The sequence below is a fragment of the Lithobates pipiens genome, unplaced genomic scaffold (assembly GCF_037356315.1).
Source record: "Lithobates pipiens isolate NorthernLeopardFrog02 unplaced genomic scaffold, aLitPip1_a1.2 Scaffold_19, whole genome shotgun sequence".
In the NCBI taxonomy this organism is placed as follows: domain Eukaryota; kingdom Metazoa; phylum Chordata; class Amphibia; order Anura; family Ranidae; genus Lithobates; species Lithobates pipiens.
In genome coordinates this window covers 448,695,790-448,720,842 of record NW_027507764.1, presented here as the reverse complement: position 1 = coordinate 448,720,842, position 25,053 = coordinate 448,695,790, and the positions used below count along the sequence as shown (strand labels likewise).

The 25,053-nt window shown below is 43.0% G+C and overlaps 1 protein-coding gene across 2 annotated transcripts in view; it reads right to left on the bottom strand.

The window, feature by feature from the left end:
- RP1 (RP1 axonemal microtubule associated) overlaps positions 1 to 25,053 on the bottom strand; it is a 612,495-nt gene that overhangs the window by 403,398 nt on the left and 184,044 nt on the right. For both annotated transcript variants that reach the window (XM_077492703.1, XM_077492704.1), the window contains exons 17-19: positions 9,004 to 9,141; positions 5,923 to 6,122; positions 3,074 to 3,160 (exon numbers count right to left, since the gene is read on the bottom strand). In XM_077492703.1, the coding sequence (XP_077348829.1) occupies positions 3,074 to 3,160; positions 5,923 to 6,122; positions 9,004 to 9,141 (425 nt within the window). The remainder of the gene's footprint in view (positions 1 to 3,073; positions 3,161 to 5,922; positions 6,123 to 9,003; positions 9,142 to 25,053) is intronic.

Here is a 25,053-nt window from a genome sequence, read left to right as displayed (position 1 = left end):
GGAAATTCAGAAGGAAAAAGTCTGATTGGATTATGTTGTCGGAAAATCCGATCATGTGTGGGTTCTATCTGACTTTTTCTGTCGGAATTTCCGACTGAAAAAGTTTGAGAGCTGGATCTAAAATTTTTCAACAACAAAATCCAATTGGACTTTTCTGAATGTGTGTAGAGAATTCCAACGCACAAATTGGCATGCATGCTCAGAAAAAATTTGGAGATGAAAGCTATTGGCTACTGGCCTCTACCTAGTCCCGTTGTACGTTTTGTATGTCACCTCGTTCCGAACTATTGGATTTTGCAACAACTTTGTGCGACCGCCTGTATGCAAGACATGTTTCGGTCAAAATCCGTAGGAAAATATCTCACTGATTTTGTGGTCGGAATGTCCGACCATTGTATGGGGCATAACAGACACCCTCAGCTTAGACAAATGCAGCCAGCAAACCTGCGAGGAAGCCATAGTCCAGTCTGAATAATGTGTCCTGGTTTCAGGCAGTCTGAAACCCGGACACATGATTCCAAACCCAAACTGTCTGGGTGAATCCCGGACAGGTGACAACCCTACCTAGTGGTGACCTGCATTGATCCAGTGCAGAGAAATGTAGGGTACTACAGTATGAACAAGTCCTAAGAAAGTCAATAAAGCAACGTCACTCTCTATTAGTCAGAGAAATACAGTGCCTTGCGAAAGTATTCGGCCCCCTTGAACTTTTCAACCTTTTGCCACATTTCAGGCTTCAAACAAAGATATAAAATTTTAATTTTTTGTGAAGAATCACCAACAAGTGGGACACAATTGTGAAGTGGAACAAAATCTATTGGATAATTTAAACTTTTTTAGCAAATAAACTGAAAAGTGGTGCGTGCAAAATTATTCAACCCCTTTACTTTCAGTGCAGCAAACTCACTCCAGAAGTTCAGCGAGGATCTCTGAATGATCCAATGTTGTCCTAAATGACTGATGGTGATAAATAGAATCCACCTGTGTGTAATCAAGTCTCTGTATAAATGCACCTGCTCTGTGATAGTCTCTCAGGGTTCTGTTGAAAGCGCAGAGAGCATCATGAAGACCAAGGAACACACCAGGCAGGTTCGTAATACTGTTGGAGAAGTTTAAAGCCGGATTTGGATACAAAAAGATTTCCCAAGCTTTAAACATCCCAAGGAGCACTGTGCAAGCGATCATTTTGAAATGGAAGGAGTATCAGACCACTGCAAATTTACCAAGACCTGGTCGTCCCTCTAAACTTTCAGCTCAGACAAGGTGAAGACTGATCAGAGATGCAGCCAAGAGGCCCATGATCACTCTGGATGAACTGCAGAGAACTACAGCTGAGGTGGGCGAGTCTGTCCATAGGACAACAATCAGTCATACACTGCACAAATCTGGCCTTTATGGAAGAGTGGCAAGAAGAAAGCCATTTCTCAAAGATATCCATAAAAAGTCTCGTCTAAAGTTTGCCACAAGCCACCTGGGAGACACACCAAACATGTGGAAGAAGGTGCTCTGGTCAGATGAAACCAAAATCGAACTTTTTGCCCACAATGCAAAACGATATGTTTGGCGTAAAAGCAACACAGCTCATCACCCTCAACACACCATCCCCACTGTCAAACATGGTGGTGGCAACATCATGGTTTGGGCCTGCTTTTCTTCAGCAGGGACAGGGAAGATGGTTAAAATTGAGGGGAAGATGGATGCAGCCAAATACAGGACCATTCTGGATGAAAACCTGTTGGAGTCTGCAAAAGACCTGAAACTGGGACGGAGATTTATCTTCCAACAAGACAATGATCCAAAACATACAGCAAAATCTACAAAGGAATGGTTCACAAATAAACGTATCCAGGTGTTAGAATGGCCAAGTCAAAGTCCAGACCTGAATCCAATCGAGAATCTGTGGAAAGAGCTGAAAACTGCTGTTCACAAACGCTCTCCATCCAACCTCACTGAGCTCGAGCTGTTTTGTAAGGAAGAATGGGCAAGAATTTCAGTCTCTTGATGTGCAAAACTGATAGAGACATACCCCAAGCGACTTGCAGCTGTAATCGCAGCAAAAGGTGGCTCTACAAAGTATTAACGCAAGGGGGCCGAATAATTTTGCACGCCCCACTTTTCATTTTTTTATTAGTTAAAAAAGTTTCAAAAATCCAATAGATTTCGTTCCACTTCACAATTGTGTCCCACTTGTTGGCGATTCTTCACAAAAAATAAAAATGTTATATCTTTATGTTTGAAGCCTGAAATGTGGCAAAAGGTTGAAAAATTCAAGGGGGCCGAATACTTTCGCAAGGCACTGTAGGTTACATCATCATTACCAAGCAAAAAAATAAAAAAACACATGTAGCATATAGGCATTGGTAATGCACAATATTAGACACTGTTTTCCAGACAACATTATGGCCTCATATCTATAAAATAGTTTTGCCATTATCTCCGTGCACTGGAATTTACAGGTACCTTTGTTATATAGGATATCACTTGCTAAGTACGGAAACTGCAGCAGGAGGTTGAAGAATATACCCTGTCGTCTTGAATAACATATTTGGTGATGTAAAAGGAATGTGATCAGGATGGAAATTGCAGAAATGTAAGGCCCGAATACTCCTTCAGGAATACAGCACAAAGCTGAATTTCCCTCCATTCTTCGGTACAGAAAGACCTTAACCTGCTTAGGCAGTCAATGCGGAGGGGAGAATATAAAGCACGACTGTGCAATGTTATTATCCCTGTGCTAGCTCCCCAATCCTTCATGGCAATAAGGCTGCTATTGTTCTGTAATCCAGGCTGCCAGACGACACAGCTTTCATAAGCAATAAAAAAAAGGTTCTTGCAGACTTTCAGAACCGAAAGTATTTGTCAGGGGGCGGCACAGACAAAATATTACATATTCTCAGAGATTAAACCTCCAGTGAGAATTATGGCCTTTTCCCCACATTATCATTGTCAGACTAGATGCATGATACAATCCTATTTATAAGCAAATGGAATATGTGTAGAACGCAGTAATAAAAAAAAAAAAAAAGAATGATTGTGCTGTCTGGAATAACAATATATTTCTGTTAAATCTTACCCTTTCAAGATTCCATTCAGGATAATCTCCGGTTCCATCATGTTCAAGCCTAATCTTGTATAGTTTTCCTATGTTCTCAATTTCTACCTATTAGGGTAAAATTACAGGGATTAGTTTTGAGCTGGAGCCCCATAAATGCATTCAAAAACATAATAAATAAAGAAAACATTGCGGTAGATTTTCTAAACCTGGAGAGTGCCAAATCTGGCGCTGATATGCATAGAAACCAATCAGCTTCCAGGTTTTTTTTGTCAAAGCTTAATTGAACAAACTGAAGTTAGAAACTGTTTGGTTACCATGCACAGCTGCAGCAGATTTTTTGCTCTCCAGTTTTAGAAAATGAACCCCAGTATATATTAGTCTTGGCGTGCTGACGTCACAGAGTTAACCTAAAGTCCCGAAAACAACAGGCAGTTATCGAGAGCCGGCCAGCTCGACTATTTTGTTACACTCTATTTTATCTACAGCAAATTGTAAGCGCAAAATTTTCTTTTAAATAATAAATATTTTAGGGATTTACACTACAGAAGCAATTTTTTCTTACATGGAGACTAACTGACTATTGGTACACATGGGGGATATCCAGCGAGGAGGAACCTGGGATACTTACTGCCAAGCTTAGAGACGCGGGGCTGGCATTTTTTGATCTCCCTAACAAGAGATCTATCCAGCTGGTAAGCGGCAGTAATTTTAAAGGTGGAGGACCTGTACTATCCTACTCTCTCACTTCTTCTTGGATGTCTTGATCATATGTTACTGTGGATGAAACTGTTGGGGAAAAAAACTCCTACAGATTGTTTATCTGATTGGTTATGTTAAAGAACTCTCTTTCTCCAGAGACATATTGGACACTTGGGGGATTTAATTTTTTTTATACACACATGTTTCTCTTTATACTCATGTTTTATATGTCACTTATTTTATTCAATAATGCACAGCTTATTTTTATTTTAATATATTAGTAGATATTGAAGTAAAGCAAAACAGAAAATACCCTTGCACCACTCCAGTAAATCATATATCTATGATTTCACCATACATAAATACAAAATCATATGTAATACTATCCAAAGTGCATTACAATTAGGAAAAGTTCACATGTAGGTGCACATGGCAATTTGGGAGTTGTAGGTGGAAAAAATGTCCCAGTGTTTGTGGCCAGTAGAAGTTAAAAAATACCTATATAAAAAGTGCAGCACTTCCCCTTATATATATCTAGTCCCGAGTGTACAACAATCTATTTAATAATATATAATAATTACAATGAAAAACATACAAAAAGACAAACATAAAAAACAAATCAGTGACAGTGATAATGTACTGTATATACAGTATTTACAATGTCCAACGCTGTGCTCAAATCAGTGCATCCCATACATTATTCAATAAGTCCACAATACAGGATCTATTTATAAAGCTTTTCACACAAGAGTCTGACAGTTTTCCCACAATTTTGTAATTGGATTAAATTGGACAAAATTGTATGAAAACATTTATACTGTACATACAATACATAATTTTGTATTACTAGAAAATAATTATAATTATTTTCACCAATGAATGAGTGTATTAGATAATTTAATTGCACTGGTGGGTAAGTGGAATCACGTGTTGAGGGTTGACGGCAATTTGGCCTTGGTTGTTAGGCCCATTCAATTTTATTTGTTAAGTGTTATAGAACACATTATTTAGTTGGTGATTGCGCTGATTGTATTTCACTATTTTTAAACTAGAATATGTAGACCTCTATGTGTCTTCATGCAAAGTTTTTCTAGTAGTAACCACATATATTGAAGTGCTCCAAAAAAAGTTCCTGATCACAACCTTATTGGACTGGAACTCACACTCTATGGTGGACTTTAAATAAAAGGTCAAACAGCATTTTTGCTACCCATTGTTGGCAATCACAACATCAGAGGTCCCAGTTCAAATCCTTTCCTCCTAGTACATCTACTCCAAAAAGGTAGAACATAAGACAAATTATAATGCTCTAGAAAGACAAGATTTTTTCAACCAGTAAATAAAATAATGAACACTTGCATACATGGTGTATTAGAGTCATGCACCCAACAGCTTATTTCAATGTGCTTATGTCACTTGTAACTACTCCAATAACTACTCCTATTTGTTACATCTCACAACTTCATCAATGGCATCTTCAGTATAAATTCCACTTTGGAGGGTGAATTCTAATCCAAGAAGGGTATAATCTGACACAAAGAGGTCTGTTTATAAGGCAGAGAATGTAACTTTCATAAACATGCACTGGTGGAGAATCAATCACTGCCATTTAAAACACATGGACCTGGATGGTTTTCCACCAGGGAAAATCACATTCTCTGCTTTATAAATGGAACTCTAATGCCCATACACACGATCGGACTATCCAACAACAAAACCGTGGAATTTTGTTCAAAGATTGTTGGCTCCAACTTGTCTTGCACACACACGGTCACACAAATGTTGGCCAACAATTACGAACATGGGAACGTGGTGACGTACAAGACGTACGATGAACCAATAAAAAGGAACTTCAATGGTCATGTGATATCTCCATTATGAACCCCCTTTTTTACAAGACCGAGAGCTTCTACCTCGTACTTGATTCTGAGCATGCGTGAACTTTTGTGTGACGTACTTGTGTACACACGATCGGACTTTCTGACAACAAAGTGTTTTTAGTGGAAAATTTGAGAACCTGCTAGCCAACAAAAAAAGTAATTCATTAATTAGGTAGCATGAGATAATATAATTTTCTTCAGATTATCACAAATGAAATGGGTAATTCTGGAGATAATGATTTAAGAATGTTGAATTCACATTTTATTTGTTATGCTTAATGTAATTACCATGAATTCATCTTCTTGGCTTGCCTTAAATAGCTGACCCTTCTTCCCAGTTCCAAGTATTATTGGGCCAGCGGAGCCTTTACTTCCATACACCCACAGGGAGACGCCAGCTGAGGTTCCTGCACTTCCAGTCAAGACTGACACTTTCCAATCTTTTGAGGAATGGACCATATTTCCAGAGCTATTCAGTTTTTTGACATCTATCATGAATAAGAAACAAAAGATTTCCATACAATTGTGTTCTGAAAGGATAACACAGTGATAAAATTGACAAATACACAAAACGAATACCTCCCTTGTAAGGGGAAATCATCTAAAACACAGTGTGGCTTTAAGTGGATATGTGTCACATCCAGATCGGTCCCTTATGACTCCTTCAAATGTCATAAAAGTCACTGACACTATAGGCACTGATTTTTTGACAATTTGTGAGAAACACTGCTCTGATTACTAAATAAAAGCCAAGTCCACTGCCCACATACAGAAGTAAACAATTTAAAGTTTTTTTTTATAAAAACAAGTGGAAAAAAATAAGGAACTGCTTTATAAAACAAGTTATTTAATTTCAAAATTAGAAATGTTCCCACTGCATAGTGAGTTATTTTAGCTGATTCAGATCAAGCTGTAGCAGCACAGTAGAACAAAATGCTTTGCCATCATATTTAAAGGGGAAGTGATATGACATTTTATACAATTGGAGCTAAACATGCATGCAAAGGCTCAGAAGTGGCATTTTGCACTTGTATGCTCTACAGAATCCAGCATATTGTATTGTGTAGGGTTCTGCTGCCCTGTACTGTCTGTAAGTGGCTGTTCTGCGTAATGTTTATAGAGTTAGTAATGCATATCAGATCCTATTTTTGGGTTGTTGGGTTGAAAACCTCAGAAGGAGGAAGTGGTAGAGAGAGAGAGAGAAAGTTACACATGTCCTGTCCATTAGAGAGTTGTTGCTTAACCCAGACCAGAATGTAGGAATTACTAGGCAAGTGATCCTATGTTTAATAGTTTACTACTGCTGTTCTTAGCTTCTGGGTGTTTGTATATGTGTACATACTGTATATATCTAAAGACTGGTGACAGAAGCATCTCTGTCTTATTGTTGTTATCTCACATGTACTATGACAAATAGGTGGATCTGTGCTACTGTATGTACTGTATGTGGTGGTCACCTTCCAGTATATTAGTAGGTGATCCTGCTTACTGCAATATAATTTATATACAGCTCTCATTATTTTAGTTAACCCTGTCCTTTTTAGCTTAGGACTCAATAAGCAGTATAGGCTGGAGCCAGGTTAGGCATCCAACGACCAATTCTAGTAGTTAGAGGTCCAGTTGCATGACAGATTAGAAACTACTAGGGACTAAGAGGCAGAGTAGATAGGTAACTCTGAGTTCCAGTGCCACAACAAAGTCTCTGCTGGTGAGAAGCTGTGTTCCAGGCAGGTTGAACAATGGTTGGAGGATCTCCCCATCACCGTTGATCTAGGATTCAGGTCTCTGACACAAAGATGGACGATGCATTGTGATGACCCTCAGGGACCCCTGTAATTGAACTTTGCTGCAACATTCATCTGGAGGTATCTTTAGTAGTAACTACTGTATACAGTGTACTGTACACTGTAAACTGTGCACAATTGCATCAGGATTCTTGCTGGGCCAATTGTGCATACCTGTTTGTACATTCAATGTATTAATGTTTCCTTATATAAAGCTTATATTATTTCCATTTGGTGTGCATATATATATATATATATATATATATATATATATATATATATATACTTATGGTCAATGTTATGTGCTAGTTGCAGTAATTTCTCTGCTCCCAGTTCCTTTAATTAGATTATTGCTTAATTTATTAGGAAGGGAATCCCCTCTGTTCACCCTATCCTGGGTGAAGGCACTGCCAACTAGTATGAAATCCACTCTTCCACTTAGCAAAGGTTCTGGTTCTCTTATTTACCTGCGGGTTGAGTGTAATACCCGGTTTGGGGAGGGCCATTTGTTATAACCCCTTCCAAAAGAAGGCTAACATTGTAAAAGGGTTATAGCTGTAAGCCCAATTAGCTTTATGTAACATTTCCCCTGTCTCTGACCATGTTTTGCAGCAAGTCAATCACACTTGAAGCATCCATACAGTCTCTCACTTTTATTTTCATATATATGTCTGCTGTCTATGAAAGTGCACTGTAGCATCTCACATACTGAACACTATACGTGGCCACTTGGTAACGTCAGTTGATGTCAGTTGAGGCCCCCATTTAATTTGGCAACCTCCACTTTAAATATACGGTACATAAAATGCCATGTAGAAAACAAACTAACAATGAACATCCTTTAGGCTGCATTCCTAAAACCACAACTCATGTGGTTTTATCATTGAAATACAATTTTTCTCTTTACAGTCAAAAATGTAAATTTTCAATTCTCTAAATGCTTTATTGCACAGATCAGATCAATTAACTGTACGCACATTTTCATAATCAATGTTTAACGAACTTTGACTGCAAAAGCCAATCTATAAAGAATATTGTTCAGGATAACACTCCCTATTATATGGCTAACCCCAGGATAGTTGTAAGTTTGAAGCCAGTCGATGAAAGGAGGAACCTTTTGAAGCGATTATAAAATAATGTGTTAGGCTCAATTTGCTAAGCCCTGACGCGTGTGTTATTTGCCTTAATGCTCATCCATTTCAGCCATATAACTATTTTTGTCAGCTTAGTAGTTTAGAGAGTTAATAAAATAACAGTTTATAAAATTGCTATTTGCAAAAAAGTGTTCGATACATATTTATTTTTGACTATTTTAAAGACTTTTTTTATGAATAAATATAACCCAAGTTCTTTAGTGTTTTAGGAAAGAAGTATTCAGGATCTGGATGCTATTAACACTGTGTTATCATACAGACATATCTTGACCATATTACATTTAGCACAAGACAAGACAGCAGCAGATTCCTGACCCTCTGTGATGTCAAGTCCCACTAATTTAAATGGTAGCTTCCCTCCTAGAAGCATGGTCAGAATATGTGTGCTGTGGGCTTCTATTAAATGGGGTTTCTCTAATTTAACTACTCACTTTTGCTTGGGAGTGTAGATACTGGTGGACTCCAATCCATCGAGTCCTGAGAATCAACAATGACTTCATCCTGTGTGAAAATCTCTTCCCTGTCCTTGCTGGGAGTTGCAGATGTTCCTGTAGGCTTTTCTCTGCCAACTTTAAGGGAAAAGAAAATTGGGTCAGTTATTTATATTCTGTCAAATACAATATATTAGAACAACACTCATATTGTCAATTAAATGTAGTTCTAACATACTGTATATGGTATTGATCTGTTTTCTTAATACATTCATAAAACATACGTTATGCGACAATTATATACTTTTCTGCGCAATACAATTATTGACCAGTGCCCACCAGGAATGATCCATTGATGTGACTGGAGAAACCTAGTTTAGCTGATGTGTTATGAACTTTCTGAAAGTACCCAAACACATTATAATCTTGTTACTTGCACACAGCTAAAAAGATGTATAAAGATTTAGTGTAATTAAATTTAATTATATCTGAAACCATAACAAATGCAATATATAGTAGCAGTGGTGGCTGGTGCTCCATCGGTTGGGTGGCAGATGGACCTGATCATGGGCTCCCCCACCGTAGCTCCAGCCCGCACCGTGCACCATACCTACAATATTAATTGACTATTGTCACACAACTGGGTGGGCTCAGAGCGCAGTCCTCTGTGCCTCAAGCCCACCCTTTTTTGAAGTCTATTAGAGCCTCTGGCTCTAATCACATGCTTCAAAAAGAACACCCCCCCACCATTGAAATCCATGCATCCAGCATCCTGCATTTAGATTAGGGGCCGGAAGCATGGAAAGGGGGGGCAACACCAGTGCGCCCCTAATTGGCTGCCACTGTATAGTTGCCTATCAGTCTCTGCATGCTTTGGCTGCATTCATTTTCATTTTTCTGTTTTTCTTTCTTTCCAAGTATAAAAAATGTTTTTCCCCCATATTGTATCTATGAAGGGAGACATGGTTATTACACAAAGTGAGTAAGTAAATGGGGTGAGTGGCGCTACCTGAGATCAATAGGTGTATAAAACCAGTTTCTCAGTGGGGTTGATTTACTAAAACTGGAAGGTACAAAATCTAGAGCAGCTCTACATAGAAACCATTTTTTTTTTGTCAAAGCTTAATTCAACAAGCTGAATTTAGAAGCTGATTGGCTACCATGCACAGCTGCACCAGATTTTGCACTCTCCGGTTTTAGTAAATCAACCACAGTGGATTTGTAACACCAGTAGTTTACACAATAAATGACATTTTGAAAAAGAAATTAACATAGAGGAACTCTTGAAACAACTTTCCAGTCTCAGGGAACCCCTGCTAATAATTTCTATATCTACAGCTCATGGTACATTAGTGTAATGGTCAGAAGAAAGAATGCTCATTATATTTGTGGTGGTCATTTGGAGGATTTCTCCTACCCCCTTACAGACAGCTTAAAAGATCACTGTTGTGTAACAGTTACAGAGGCTACTTATCAGAGAGACATAAATTTCTCACTGCTTAAGAAACCAAGGATCGCTATCTATAAATTAATTAATGACTGTTAAGGCAGTAAAAACTTGATTGATTTTAGGCCTCTGACATGGACACACGACTATAAATAATCTGCTATTGCAGAGGGGGTTCTTTACAGTCAGAGTAGTAAAACATTCTTCCCCAGGTAACAGTATCAGCTGGAATTATATTGACAAGTTCAAAAAACATATAGATGACTTTCACAGAGATACATATAATTTTAGGCCCACAGGGCTATCTATCTGCACACAGGGCTGTCCAGCTGCAATGCACTCTCCTGGCATTTGAGAGTCTGTGAGGGACAGGTGCAGTGCCCAGGCCCAGAGCAGACAGCAGATCAAATTGTATGGCAGGCTGCAGTTGGACGGGTCTGAATGCTGTGCCGGGTGAAACTGGTATTGGGAGATCTGTCTGTTCAGTGACAAGAATCCAAATTGCTGATCTTTTGTAGGAACATCTAAACACAGGAAAAAGTGACCAGGGTTGTTCATACCTTCCAGATCACTTCACCTGTGTTTAGAAAAGCTAAATACAGGTATGTTAGTGTAGCCATGCCCCCGTAGGGGTTGCTGAATGCAGTGGATCACCTGTCACCCTGTCCAACCCGACATCCATCTCTCAGACACTCAGAGACATAGAACAGTCCATAAGCTTTGTTTTTTTGTTTTTATTGAGGGGATTGCACTTGGATGGGAAATGGGAAATTATGGGATGCCCAGGAATACTCAGTGCAACTTGCTTGGGACTTTTATATACACTCCAGTATATACACTCCAGTCTTCTCTCCAGCACAAACTCTTGCTTAAGACCTCTCATCCTTCACTCCTTCAGTACTTCACTTGCTGCATACCGTTACTCCATCAGACTAGCTAGCACCACATGGTAGGCCTGATACTAAATTAGCCAGGCCTCAGTGAACTGTCTTTTGTGGTCAGGGACCTTGGGCCCCTTTGGTGTAGAAATAGTTCAGGTGCTAATTGTCCTCTGCTTAGCTACCAATCCCAGATAGCTCTCTTCAGGCCTTGCCAGCCAGCTGGGCTGCAATGACCTCTCTGCGCTGTCTTCCCCACAGTCCTCTCTTCTAGTTCTGCACCCATCTCAAACTGCTCTCCCAGTTCTTTCATGCATGCCTCCCAGTCCTCCCGACTGTGTTCCACTCACCAGCCCTCCTGGGTGCGACCAGTTGTCCTACCTGGAGTCTCTTAGAAGTGTTCTCTCCCGCTGTCTTCTCCTTGCTCTTTCATATGCCTCTCCTTCAGGATCTCTTCTCTCCTCCTGGATGCACCCAAGCCCAGCCCAGGGTCAGCCCCCTCCCCCCAGACAGGGGAGCTCCCCATGGGCCCAGACAGCCTCTACACTCTCTCACTCCAGCTCTTCCACCCGACAACTCCTCCCCAGCTGGGCTGACCCTGGGTATTTCAAGGAGGCTTGCCCCGTCAATTCGAGTTGGGGATTGGTCAAGGCTCCTCAAAATACCCCAGACAGCACCACCTCTCCTCTCCTCCTCTCTTTCTAGCATCTTCTAGAAAGTAGAGGGAGGTGATAGTGATGCTACCTGTGAGTCATCCAGCCCTGCCCTGAGCCACTCCCAGCCCAGAATAAAAACAAACAAGCCTAGCCACCAGCTAGGCCTGCCTAAATTTCCCTACTCTATCTGAAAATATCCCCACTCTAGCACCTACCTAATTAGAGGCTGCTACATTAGTATAAAAGAGGCCTTAGAACTGAAAACTTGAACTGACACACATTCACACACATAATGGTTTTTAGACTGGATGAACCTGTATATTTTTCCAACCCTACCTGCTATGTAACTATACAACTCCTAGCAACCTCTGGAGGTACTCTATGATTCTACAGAACCCTGGTTGACAAAGGCTGCTCTAGACCAAAACAGAAAATAAATAAAGTACACCTCTACAGTAGATGTGCATTTTGATTTTCCAGAATTGGTTGCTGGAGTCATGTGTAATAGGAAGATAGACATAACTCATGTTTGGGTATCTGCTTGCTGTGCTTTGTGATATCCACTGATTACATGAGTACATTGCAGCATAATCACAATTTATGGCTCCTGATAGGGAGTTACTTAAAAAAACAAACTTTCATTTAAGCCTAGTAAATAATGTAAAGCTGTGTTTACTTCATTTGTCAAACCATGTGCAAGAAAAGTATCCATGTTTGGGCATGTATATGAATGCAGATTGACCTTATTTAGTAAGCTTAGTGAACATACACTTTAAAAAATGAACATTTACTTTACTAACAGCCCCTATTCATTTAGTAAAAGTTGAGTTTTGAAGATGTTCATTTACTAAAGATCATTTAAGAAAAGTTACAAATATACTGTAACATATGCTAAAACCCTTCAATGTATATAATTTTTAGCTGGAGGATATTTTTTCCTCAACAAAGTAAAGCTTTATTCTAAATGTATTCTTTAATTTTACATGTTTCCTCACTCCAAGCAGCAAGCATTATACTCTTACCTAACAAGTTACATCCACATACCTGTTCACTTTGTGTTATTTTTATAACAAAACAAAAAATGTCTGCTATTTTTCTACAGTAAATATGCAAGCTCGCTTCCATAAATCAATGAACATACTCTACTATACAACATAACTCATTATAGACAATGACAGAGCTCTGTCTGTGACCCTCTGTATTGTCAGCTGAAAAACAATGAATTTACAACAAATTACTGCCCATGTTTCTTTTATGATCAATGAAAATAGCTGTATATATAAGAAGGAAAGATGTATAAGCCCATACATTTTCCAGGACAGACAACAATACAGGATTTGCATAGCTGGCCATGTGTTGTGAGCAGTGCCAGGAGAAGGTCGTTTAGTACAAATGGTGAAAAGGCCAAAGTGCCCCCCTTCTCCAACTATGAGCTTGAACTACTTCAGCAGCATAGGTTGCAGGTCCTGAAACTCATACTTTTTTGGACCCTTCTCCTGCTGAAGTGTTCGATATTTGTCCTCCTCTTCTGCCTACCTTTGGGCCTAGCCCTGGTTGTGAGCAGAGTTGAATTGCCCTATTACACAGAAGAGGAGGGGGGCAACAGCTGTCTCTCTTATGGGACTCTGCAATTGCTCATCTGCTGACCTACCGCGGGTTTACGGTTTGCAGGACATACTTGGCCATTGGTAATATATTACTGAACTTGTGTTCAGGAATGCTCTATCCTGATATTTACCGTAGATGTAGAGTTAACTAATTCAATTATTCTTTAGTGCAAGAATGTGCAATAGGAGTGATTGGTTAATTTTATTAATCAATAGTTTCAGTCAAATGCAAATGTTTTATGTATAGTTCAATATTTTAATTGATGATAATCACAATCACTCAAAAATGACTACATGTATGGCTACCTTTAGATTAGGTCCTGATCCTTTCGTTTTCTACCAGAAGGGTGAAGCAGCTGTGCCACATGCATGTCACAGTAAACAGAAAAAGAATTTCAACATTTCCTTTGAGTCATATGAGGATAGGCAGAGATCTCTTCACTCACCATTTTTCTAGAGATTTCTTATGGCCAGCCTTATTAACAACTCACAATCCATTGTCAGAAGAATCTGGTTCATGAGCACAAGTATTCACAGAGCAGTCACAGACTTCTTTATGACTTGTACCTTGGCAGAGGAAGCTTTACTAAGCATTATGTTTGAGACAACCCTGTTTCTAAATCAAGGATATAGTAAAATACTGGCAGCATCCTGCAAAAGAAGATGCATGATCACCATTCTAGTGAGCGGAATCACGTCTGTCTTGAAAAGTTTTTGGCACTGCTGCTATCTGACAATTCTGGGTGTGTCAGATACCAGGTTCCCTTCACAGCGTCCAGCAGGCAACACAGGGCACAGAAGTGTTAGATAGGAGTGGTGCCAAGAACTCTTCAAGACAGTAAAAATTCTACTCACCAGAATGGTGTGTCTTCATCTTCCTAATTGAGTTAGGGCTTGTTCACATTTGACTAAATTTCTAACACTTAACAAATGCTCCTATAGCATTAGTATGGGTGTTAGACTGATGTTAATGAGCTTTAGTATGGGCTTTAGACTGGCGTTTTACAAGCCTTAAAAATGCTCCCTAAACGCCCTATGGGCAGTTTTGAAATGTTTGATGAGTGTTAAGGTACGTTAAAACCACTCCACAAATGCCTATTCTATTACAGTAAATGAACTAATCTTAATGCCCCGCAACCACACAACTGCCTGCCAGAGCAATTGCCGAGCATTACCATAGACTTGGCCCCGCTCTGGCAGGCGACATCATTCCCGGAGTTACTTTCGGGTATCGTGGGCTCAGGAGCTGTGATTGGCCGGAGCCGTGATGACGTCACTCCCGCGCATGTGCGCAGGAGCCGCTGGTAATGGCACACTAACTGTGCATGTGCAACCGCATCACAACTACTACTTTGTGAAGCGTTACCATTGACTTGAATGGGAGGCGTTGAAAGGCTTCAGATGCCTCCTGACTTATGAGGCTTCAATGTTGAAGTGACGCGACGCTAACGCTTCATGGTTTTATAATGTGAACAGCACTGTTTGATTTCTAGTGTATCTTGCACATAGGCGTTTGAGGGGTGTTTTGTAATGCCCCTCAAATGCCTGCTTTTATTGACAGCCTTAGTGACACAGTCATGATAAGTTGTTCTTAGCAGAAATGAAGTTATTGCCAATATTTATTATCTATAGTAGACATGCAAATTAGAGAAATTATCAATTTAGGGTTTAACATTTTGACATCTTTTATAACTGTTATAGCAAGCGAGTTCTCGGCCCCTCCTGCTGTAGTTGTCAGCCCGGGAGAGGAGACAGTCACATGAGCACTGGGAGGCACTCTGAAATATGGTAGAAATATGCATTTTTTTAATAAAGCACAGACATTGGGAGACATAATGTTAGCTAACAGAGGGGATTGTATGTTTATGATACAGTGGCTTTACAACCACTTTAACCACTTGAGACCCGCACTATAGCCAAATGACGGCTACAGCACGGACCTCCTTTGCCGGGACTACGTCTATTGACGTGGTCCCGTGCACGAGCGGCCTGCACGCCCCCTGAGGGGCGCGCGCGGCACGCTCTGTGATCGGCGAGTCTATGAGACTCGCCTGATCACCGATCCGAGCAAGGGGTCGATCCCGACCCCTTATCACGTGATCAGCTGTCAGCCAATGACAGCTGATCATGTGATACAACAGAGCCGGTAATCGGCTAATATTCCTCCTCGCGCTGACAGCGCGAGGAGAAAAAAAAAGAGCCGTTTACCGGCGGCCATGATCGGGACATCAGTCCCGATCACGGCCAGCCCTGCCAGTGCCCACCTGCCCCCTGCCAGTGCCACCTCAATAAAATATAAGTGCCCCCCGTCAGTGCCACCCAGCAGTGCCCATAGTGCCACCCAGCAGTGCCCACAGTGCCACCCAGCAGTGCCCGCAATCTGCCTCAACAAAGGTGCTGCACCCCAGTGCCACATATCCGTGTCCATCAGTGTCATCTACCAGTGCCCATCAGTGCCCATCAGTGCCCAGCAGTGCCACCTATCAGAGCCACCTATCAGTGCCACCTATCAGTGCCCATCAGTCCCATCTATCAGTGGTACCTATCAGTGCCCCTTAGTGCCACCCATCCGTGCCACCCATCCGTGCCATCTTATCTGTGCCCATCTTTGCCCATCAGTGCCGCCTTATCTGTGCCCATCGGTGACGCCTTATCTGTGCCTATTAGTGCCGCCTTAACTATGCCTATCAGTGCCCACCAGTGCAGCCTATCAGTGCCCACCAGTGCAGCCTATCAGTGCCCACCAATGCAGCCTATCAGTGCCCATCAGTGCAGCCTATCAGTGCCGCCTCATCAGCGCACTTCAATGAAGGAGAAAAATGACCTGTTTGCAAAATTTTATAACAAACTATTAAACATGATTTTTTATTTTTTTTTTGCATCTTTTTTTGTTTGTTTAGCAAAAAATAAAACTCCCAGCTGTAATTAAATACCACCAAAAGAAAGCTCTATTTGTGGGAAAAAAAATGATAAAAATTTAATTTGGGTACAGTGTTGTATGCCCGCGCAATTGTCATTAAAAGTGCATCAGCGCTGAAAGCTGAAAATTGGTCTGGGCATGAGGGGGGTTTAAGTGCCCAGTAAGCAAGTGGTTAAGAATGCTTTCAGAACAAGAAACTTCAGAAACAAATGGATCCTGACCAAATCTTCCACTCTATCTGCAGAAATGTAGCCCCAGACTTGCAAGGAATCTCCAATGTGCATCACTGTTGCCTGCAGACAATTATTATGGTACCATCCTCCAGCCCTTCACAAATAAACTGCCTCCTGCTATAATCAAATATTTAAAATTTTGACTCATCAGATCAGAGCACCAGCTGCCATTTTTCTGCACCCCAGTTCCTACGTTTTCGTAAATATTTGAGTCACTTAGCCTTTTTTCCACGTTGGAGGTATGGTAATTTGGCTGCAATTTTTCAGTGGAAACCACTTCTGGACATACTTCTCTGGACAGTAGATGGGTGTACCTGGGTCCCACTGGTTTCTACCAGTTCTATGCTGATTGCACTGCTGGACATTCTCTGATGTTGAAGGGAAATAAGCATGATATGTGTTTCATCTGCTGCATTAAAGTGGATGTAATCCTGATTCATGAAATTAAACCTAAGCACATATATCTGTAGTGATTTCTTATCTTTCTCTAAAGCACTAAGTCCCGTATCCTGCTGCTCCGTTCTTCTGTTATCAGCATGATAACTTCTGACAAGTTCTCCAACCACTGAGATAAAACCAGCCTGAAATTTGTGTCGGGAGGTTGCTATAAATAGATTAACAGAAAGCTGATCTATTCAGAGCACAGCTCTCCACATTCCTTCCTTCCTTTGCCTATGTGGAGGGGGGGGGGGGGGGTGCCTTTCCTCCAATCAATTGTCACTCAGTGTATGCCAAGAATCCACACCCAGTGCTGAGCAGGAAGAAAAAAACAGGAAGAATGTACAAAGCTGAAGACAGCAGCTATACTTGTAAAACATATGTATGGAGATTTGTTTCATCTCTGTTTATCATCTGAGACTGTTCACTTTGCTGGGTATATGTGAGGATTTACATCCACTTTAAGTTTCCTTGGCTAATCACTACGTGTCTACGTTACCTAAAGTTGCCCGTTTCTTTAACCACTTTCAGACCGGACCATTTTGCTGGTAAATGACCAGAGGTCTTTTTACACTTTGGCACTGCGCTGCTTTAACTGGTAATTGCGCGGTCATGCAATGTTGTACCCAAACAAAATTTGCGTCCTTTTCTTCCCACAAATAGAGCTTTCTTTTGATGGTATTTGATTGCCTCTGCGATTTTTATTTTTTGCGATATAAACGTAAAAAGACCGCAAATTTTGAAAAAAAATGATATTTTCTACTTTTTGTTATTAGAAAAATCCAATAAACTCAATTTTAGTCATACATTTAGGCCAAAATGTATTCAGCCACATGTCTTTGGTAAAAAAAAAGTCAATAATTGTACATTTATTGGTTTGCGCAAAAGTTGTCACATCTACAAACTAAGGTACGTTTTCTGGAATTTACGCAGCTTTTAGTTTACGACTGCCTATCTCATTTCTTGAGGTGCTAAAATGGCAGGGCAGTACAAAACCCCCCCAAATGACCCCATTTTGGAAAGTAGACCCCCTAAGGAAATTGATAAGAGGCATGTTGAGCCCATTGAATATTTTATTTTTTTGCCTCAAGCGATTGAATAATGACAAAAAAAAAAATTTTTTTTTTTTTTTTTACACAAAGTTGTCACTAAATGATATATTGCTCACACATGCTATGGGCGTATGTGAAATGACACCCCAAAATAAATTCTGCTGCTTCTCCTGAGTACGGGGATACCACATATGTGGGACTTTTTGGGAGCCTAGCCGCGTACGGGGCCCCGAAAACCAAGCACCGCCTTCAGGCTTTCTAAGGGCGTAAATTTTTGAGTTCACTTCTCACTACCTATTACAGTTTTGAAGGCCATAAAATGCCAAGATGGCACAAAACCCCCACAAATGACCCCATTTTAGAAAGTAGACACCCCAAGCTATTTGCTGAGAGGCATGTTGAGTCCATGGAATATTTTATATTTTGCCACAAGTTGCGGGAAAATTACAAACTTTTTTTTTTTTTTTTTTTTTTTTTTTTTTCACAAAGTTGTCACTAAATGATATATTGCTCACGCATGCCATGGGCATATGTGAAATGACACCCCAAAATAAATTCTGCTGCTTCTCCTGAGTACGGGGATACCACATATGTGGGACTTTTTGGGAGCCTAGCCGCGTACGGGGCCCCGAAAACCAAGCACCGCCTTCAGGCTTTCTAAGGGCGTTACAGTTTTGAAGGCCATAAAATGCCAAGATGGCACAAACCCCCCCCAAATGACCCCATTTTGGAAAGTAGACACCCCTAAATTTAGGGGTACACTAGTGAGACTAGGTAATAAATGGCGGGTGCCCTGAAACTATAAAAAAATAACTAACCGAGTGCGCATGCGCGAGGCTTCCAAGATGGCCGCGATCATCTAAAGCTCCGCTACCTCGCGGAACGACGGAACCCCTACCGCACGACACGGCTACCCTTCCGCTTCCCGAGCTATAGGGGCGGACTCCCGAAGTGTTGGGGCACATTTCTGAATGACCGGTGGACTGGCTAAACGCAATCTGGGCCCGCTGTTCGCTTCATTGGACGTGAGGGAGAAATCCAAGATGGCCACCGCAGCACAGCTCCTGTCTCAGGATCACAGATCCGCAGGCACAGTGGATTTCAGGTCAGATACAGACTTTCCTCCTCTCCACGCCACCCCAGGCAACCCCAGGGGTCTCCCCAAGGAAGCCACACCGTCCCCGGCCTCCACGGTCTCTCTGCTGGAACGCACCATCCAGGAGTTCTCCCCCTCCCCAGCGGGGACCTACAGGGTTACCCAGGCCGCCATGGCCCCCCACGAGGCTGCTCATGCAGACCCAGTCTCCCACATGGATGCCCTGTTTGGCAAATTCTCTGAACTATTAGAGAGGGGCCTCTCCCAAACTGCCTTGCAAATCACGGGGGAATTGAAAGCTGATTTTATTAACCTAGGCTCCCGGATCGAAACGATCGAACATAAAATGGAGGATACCATAGCCAGATCCATCCAAAACTCCAGGCACATTTACTCAGTACAGGAGCAATTGGACATAGCCATGGCCCGTATAGATGACCTCGAAAATAGGTCACGCAGATATAACGTCAGAATTTGCGGGCTTCCAGAATCAATAACTGATGTGTCCAGGGCGGTGCAAGACCTCATTCAACAGCTAATCCCTGACATCCCAGCTACTAAGCTTGAACTTGACCGGGTCCATAGAACCCTCGGCCCCCCTAGGAAGGATGGCACCCCGCGAGATGTTCTGGCCAAGCCACATCACTTCTCGGTGAAAGAAGAAGTTATGAAGAGAGCCAGATCCCTGCAACACGTCAATTACCAGGGTCACCAGGTTCAGATCTTTGCGGACCTCTCCCCCTCCACTATACAGAGACGGAGAGCTCTAAAACCCCTCTTGCTTGCAATGTCACAAAAAGACATAAAATACAAATGGGCATTCCCATTTGCGGTCAGGTTCACGGACAAAGGGAAGTCTTTTGCCTTCTCCACTTTCCCCGAGGGGGAAAAGCTCCTCACCAGGCTGAAAATCATTTCTCAAGAAGCTGACATGGACACTTCTAACCCTAGCCAAGGATCCAACAAACGACCCACTCCTAACAGCCCACAATCCCCGTTGTGGACCTCCGGAAGAGCCAAGAAGGTCAAGGATAATGCACCCACCTGAGCAACTTCCAGTCCCATTTTCAGACTCTCCATTCTGTGACTGACCGTCCGAGGTCCTGGAGAGGGTCGGAGGACTGCTCCCCAAACATTGAAAGTTTGGCCCTCCAACCCTTTTTGCCCTCCCCTTGCCTAGGACTTGTGCTACCCTTGTGCTACCCTTCTCCCCATTGCCTCCAATATTCCGGGACGCTATGCAGTACTTCGTCCATCTACTGGACTGCCCGTAACCCCTCATATTTTTTTACATCCCCTCGAAATGGGCCCTAAGGTTGCTTTGAGGATTTCCCAGGGGGCTGCACTCCTCAGCACCCCCCCTGGATATACCATCCTACCTTATGCCTAAAGAACAGCATCCATTGTTTAGCCCCAGTGTCTTCTAGACATTATGTTTAGCCGTGCCTCAAGAAAAATTCCTTTTTTTGTATATTGCTGCTTATATGTTATTGCTATTTAAAGTTGATTTCACAGCTCGGGTAGTTACCCGACTAGGGGTCCCCAGTTCCGCGAGGGACCACATGTGTAACTCTCCCTCCCTCGGCCTATCCCAGGCGTCTGAGGGTCGGGACTTCTGACCTTATGGGTCGGTTGTCTTCATTGTTTTTTCTTGGGATTTCGGGGGGTGTCTCCTGCCCTGATCTCCTCTTTCTCTTCTCAGGAACCCTTTCTTTCCTTGCCCTTTCTCCCCCTCTCTCCCCCCTTGATGGTAAGCTACCCCCGTTGAATGTTTGCATGACACTATTTTTTTTCTCCTCAGGTTGGGCTGAGCCAACCCAGTCGACATGGTATCCTGGGAGACAACCTCGGGCCACCGATCCCAATGCCCTTACCGAGAACCCCGCTATGGATTGGGTAAGTGAGGTCGCTTTCAGATGCTGGGCTCCCCCTCTGCTCCATGGCTGATCCACAGGCTGCTAGGCTTAAGATAGCCTCCCATAACATTCAGGGTCTTAATTCCCCCATCAAACGGAGAAAAGCCCTTGATTACTACAAATCCCTGAAACTAGATATAATTCTACTTCAGGAAACCCACCTTCCTATCCGGTATAGTCCCAAGCTCCTACATGCCCACTTCCCTCAGTTCTTCTTAGCCAACGTGGAATCCAAGACCAGGGGGGTAGCCATTTTGATTGCCAAAACATGCAAATTCAATAAAAGTTTTGAAAAAGCGGATCCGGAGGGCAGGTATTTACTTGTAAAGGGCACTGTGGGGGACCAACTTTACTCCTTGGTCTCCTACTACGCCCCGAACACGGGTCAGGCCAAATTCTTCGAATTCCTGCTGCGCACCTTAGCACCTCTTTTAGAGGGAACGGTTATTGTCGGAGGGGACTCTAACGTCGCCTTTGATCAAGGACTTGATAAATCCTCCCCCTCACGTTCCCGCTTAACCAGGCCCACGAAGGCAAGCTTACGGATCGCCAAATTGCTGCACGCTCATGGGTTATCCGATGTCTGGCGGGAATTAAACCCCACAAAGAGAGACTACACTCACTTCTCAGCGCCTCACCAATCATATGCACGCATAGACCACATACTTGTCCCCTCCTCGCTCCTTCCCAGGATGCTCAAAGCCTCCATCACTGACACAGTGATCTCGGATCACTCACTGGTTATTGTGACGGCCCTGGGGGGTTCGAGTGGGAGACACCCTAGGCATTGGAGGTTAAATGAATCCCTCCTTTCGGAGCCATCACGAGTTATGGATCTCGACAAAGCATTGCAGGAATATTTCTCTATTAATGCGACTCCTGATGTCTCCCCCGAAACCCTGTGGGCGGCGCACAAAGCATATATTAGGGGAAAATTCATGCAATTAGGTTCTCAAATAAAACGGGAAAGGCAATCAACCATCCTGAAGCTAGAAGAGGAATACTCTAAACTCAGGGCTCTTCACAAAAAGGACCCCCTCCGCACCCCCACCTCCATACTAGACAAGACTCGCTTAGAACTCAATCTCGCCCTCACCACGAAAGCTGAAAAATCGGTTAGGTGGTCTGGCCACAAATTTTACTCACAGGCGGACAAAATAGGCACACTCCTGGCTAATAGACTCTCCCCTAGAACCAAGCTGAGCACCCTCCCTCGGATCAGAAGCGCAGGACTCCCGCCCACGTCTAATCCGGTCACAGTTCTGAATGCCTTTCAGAACTTTTACACCTCTCTCTACAGTAGCTCCCCACCTCCCAAAGATAACCTCCTTCCAAAGTTTTTGGAGGGACTTCCCATCCCGGCCTTATCGGACGTTCACAAACAAGTTATGGAAGCCCCCTTCCAGGCAGAGGAGATACTGGAAGTCATAAAGGCTCTTAAAAAAAGCTCCGCCCCTGGACCCGACGGTCTTTCGATCCCTTACTATAAAGCCTTTGCCAACACGCTAGCCCCTCACCTGGCCAATCTCGGTAATCATAAAGCTAAGGGAGACCCCCTGGATCCCCACCTTAACACGGCGTATATCACGGTCATCCCCAAACCTGGCAAGAACTTGGAAGATGTCAGCAACTACAGACCGATTTCCCTTATTATTAATGATCTCAAAATTCTCACGAAAGTTATGGCCAATAGGTTAGCCTCCTTTATCGGACGCTACGTCCACAAGGACCAAGTTGGTTTTATCCCCGGCAGACAGGGACCTGATCAAATTCGGAGGGCGATTGATATTATCTCCATTTTGCAGTCTAATTGGGAAGGGGGACCCGGACAATCTGGCTTCCTCCTTTCCTTAGATATTCAGAAGGCTTTCGACTCGGTCTCATGGCATTACATCTTCCAGCTCTTTGACAGGTGGGGATTTGGGGCTCGCTTCCTGGGCTTATTACGGGCCTTATACTCCCAGCCGAGGGCCCAAATTCGAATGCAGGGATACCTCTCTGAGCCAATTCCCATCACCAGGGGGACCAGACAGGGGTGCCCCCTGTCCCCCCTCATATTTGCAATAGCCATTGAAACACTGGCGATCGCAGTCCGCCACAATATGGACATCGGAGGTGTCCAATGCGGTAGTCAAACGCACAAATGTGGACTCTTCGCGGACGACATACTGTTGTTCCTCACTTCCCCCCTCACAACCCTGCCCAACTTATCCCGGGTATTGGACGACTTTGCCAAGGTCTCAGGCTTGAGGGTTAATTACTCCAAGTCTGTGGCGTTGAATATTTCTCTCCCCACCCACCAAGTCCTCTCACTCAAACAATCCTTTCCGTTCCAATGGAGTGACACTGCCATCCAATACTTGGGTATCTCCCTTACACCTAAAATAGAGATGTTGTATGCCCACAATTACCCCAAATTATACAGACAGCTGGAAACTGATCTCTCCTCATGGTCTAAACACGAACTATCCTGGCTTGGCCGGATTAACTCCATAAAAATGACCCTTCTCCCCAAAATCCTCTACTATTTCCGAGCCCTGCCAATACCAGTTCGGAAGGACCACCTTTGCTCTCTACAAAGCAAAATACTGAAATATATCTGGGGTAATAAGGGATACCGTCTACCGCAAAACACGCTCTTCCTGCACAGACGCAGGGGGGGGTTGGGTCTGCCTAACCTCCACAAATACTACCTTGCAGCTCGCCTAGCCCAACTCTCCTCGATCTACTCCAAATATGAGAAACCGGATTGGCAGTCCATAGAACGCTGTTCGGTACCCTCCTTTACACTAGATTTTCTATTATGGTGCCCGCCCAAAGCCAGGCCGCCCATCATGTCCCCATCCCTATCTCACTCCTGCGCCCTATGGGACGGTCTTCGCAAAGAGCCTTCCCTAGTCTCCACTTTAAGACCCCTTGCTCACATGTTCCGTAATCATGACTTCCCCCCTGGTCTGAACATTGAGGCCTTCAGATGGTGGTTGGACAAGGGACTATACCGGATAGGTCACTTTTTCAATTCCAGGGGTCCGATTTCCCTAGCTTATTGTATCGAACACTTAGAGCTACCAGACACAGAGAGGTTCCGCTTCCAACAAATATCTCACTTCTTGAACTCACTTTGGAAAAACAAACCCCTTCCTCCTCCCTTTACTGAATATGAAGCCTGGTGTGGTAGGATCGGGGAGCAGAGGGGTGGTATTTCAGTGATCTATGCGGCTCTCACTTCCCCAACGGGCAAATCCCCCTATATGACGGCTTGGGAATCTGATCTCCAGACCACTGGCAGTCTCGAAACCTGGCAGCTGGCCCTAGCCAGATCCTTTCGTGGGATCCAGAACACCTCACTAATGGAGGCTAGCATCAAATTGATAACCAGGTGGTACCTCACTCCAGTCAGGCTAGCCAAAATATATCCCACGGCTAACCCCTTATGTTTCAGGGGGTGCCAACTTCGTGGCTCCATGATCCACATCTGGTGGGAATGCCCTAGACTTCGTTCGTTCTGGACTAAAATCTTCAACTTGATTTACTTAGTCACAGGCTGCCGGGTTCCGAGAACTCCAGAGGTTGCGTTACTCAATACCCCGGTTCCTTTGATGTCTGGTAACATTCAGAAACTAACTTATTTTATCCTATTAGGAGCCAAAATTGCGATTGCCTCCGCATGGAAGCAACCCAAACCCTCCTTCCTCGCAGTTAAGAGGAAGATATCGTGGATAATGTCCCAAGAAAAACTGTCAGGTATTCTGTCAGACACCACACCTAAATTCCGAAAGGTGTGGGACCCTTGGGCCCGTTACATGG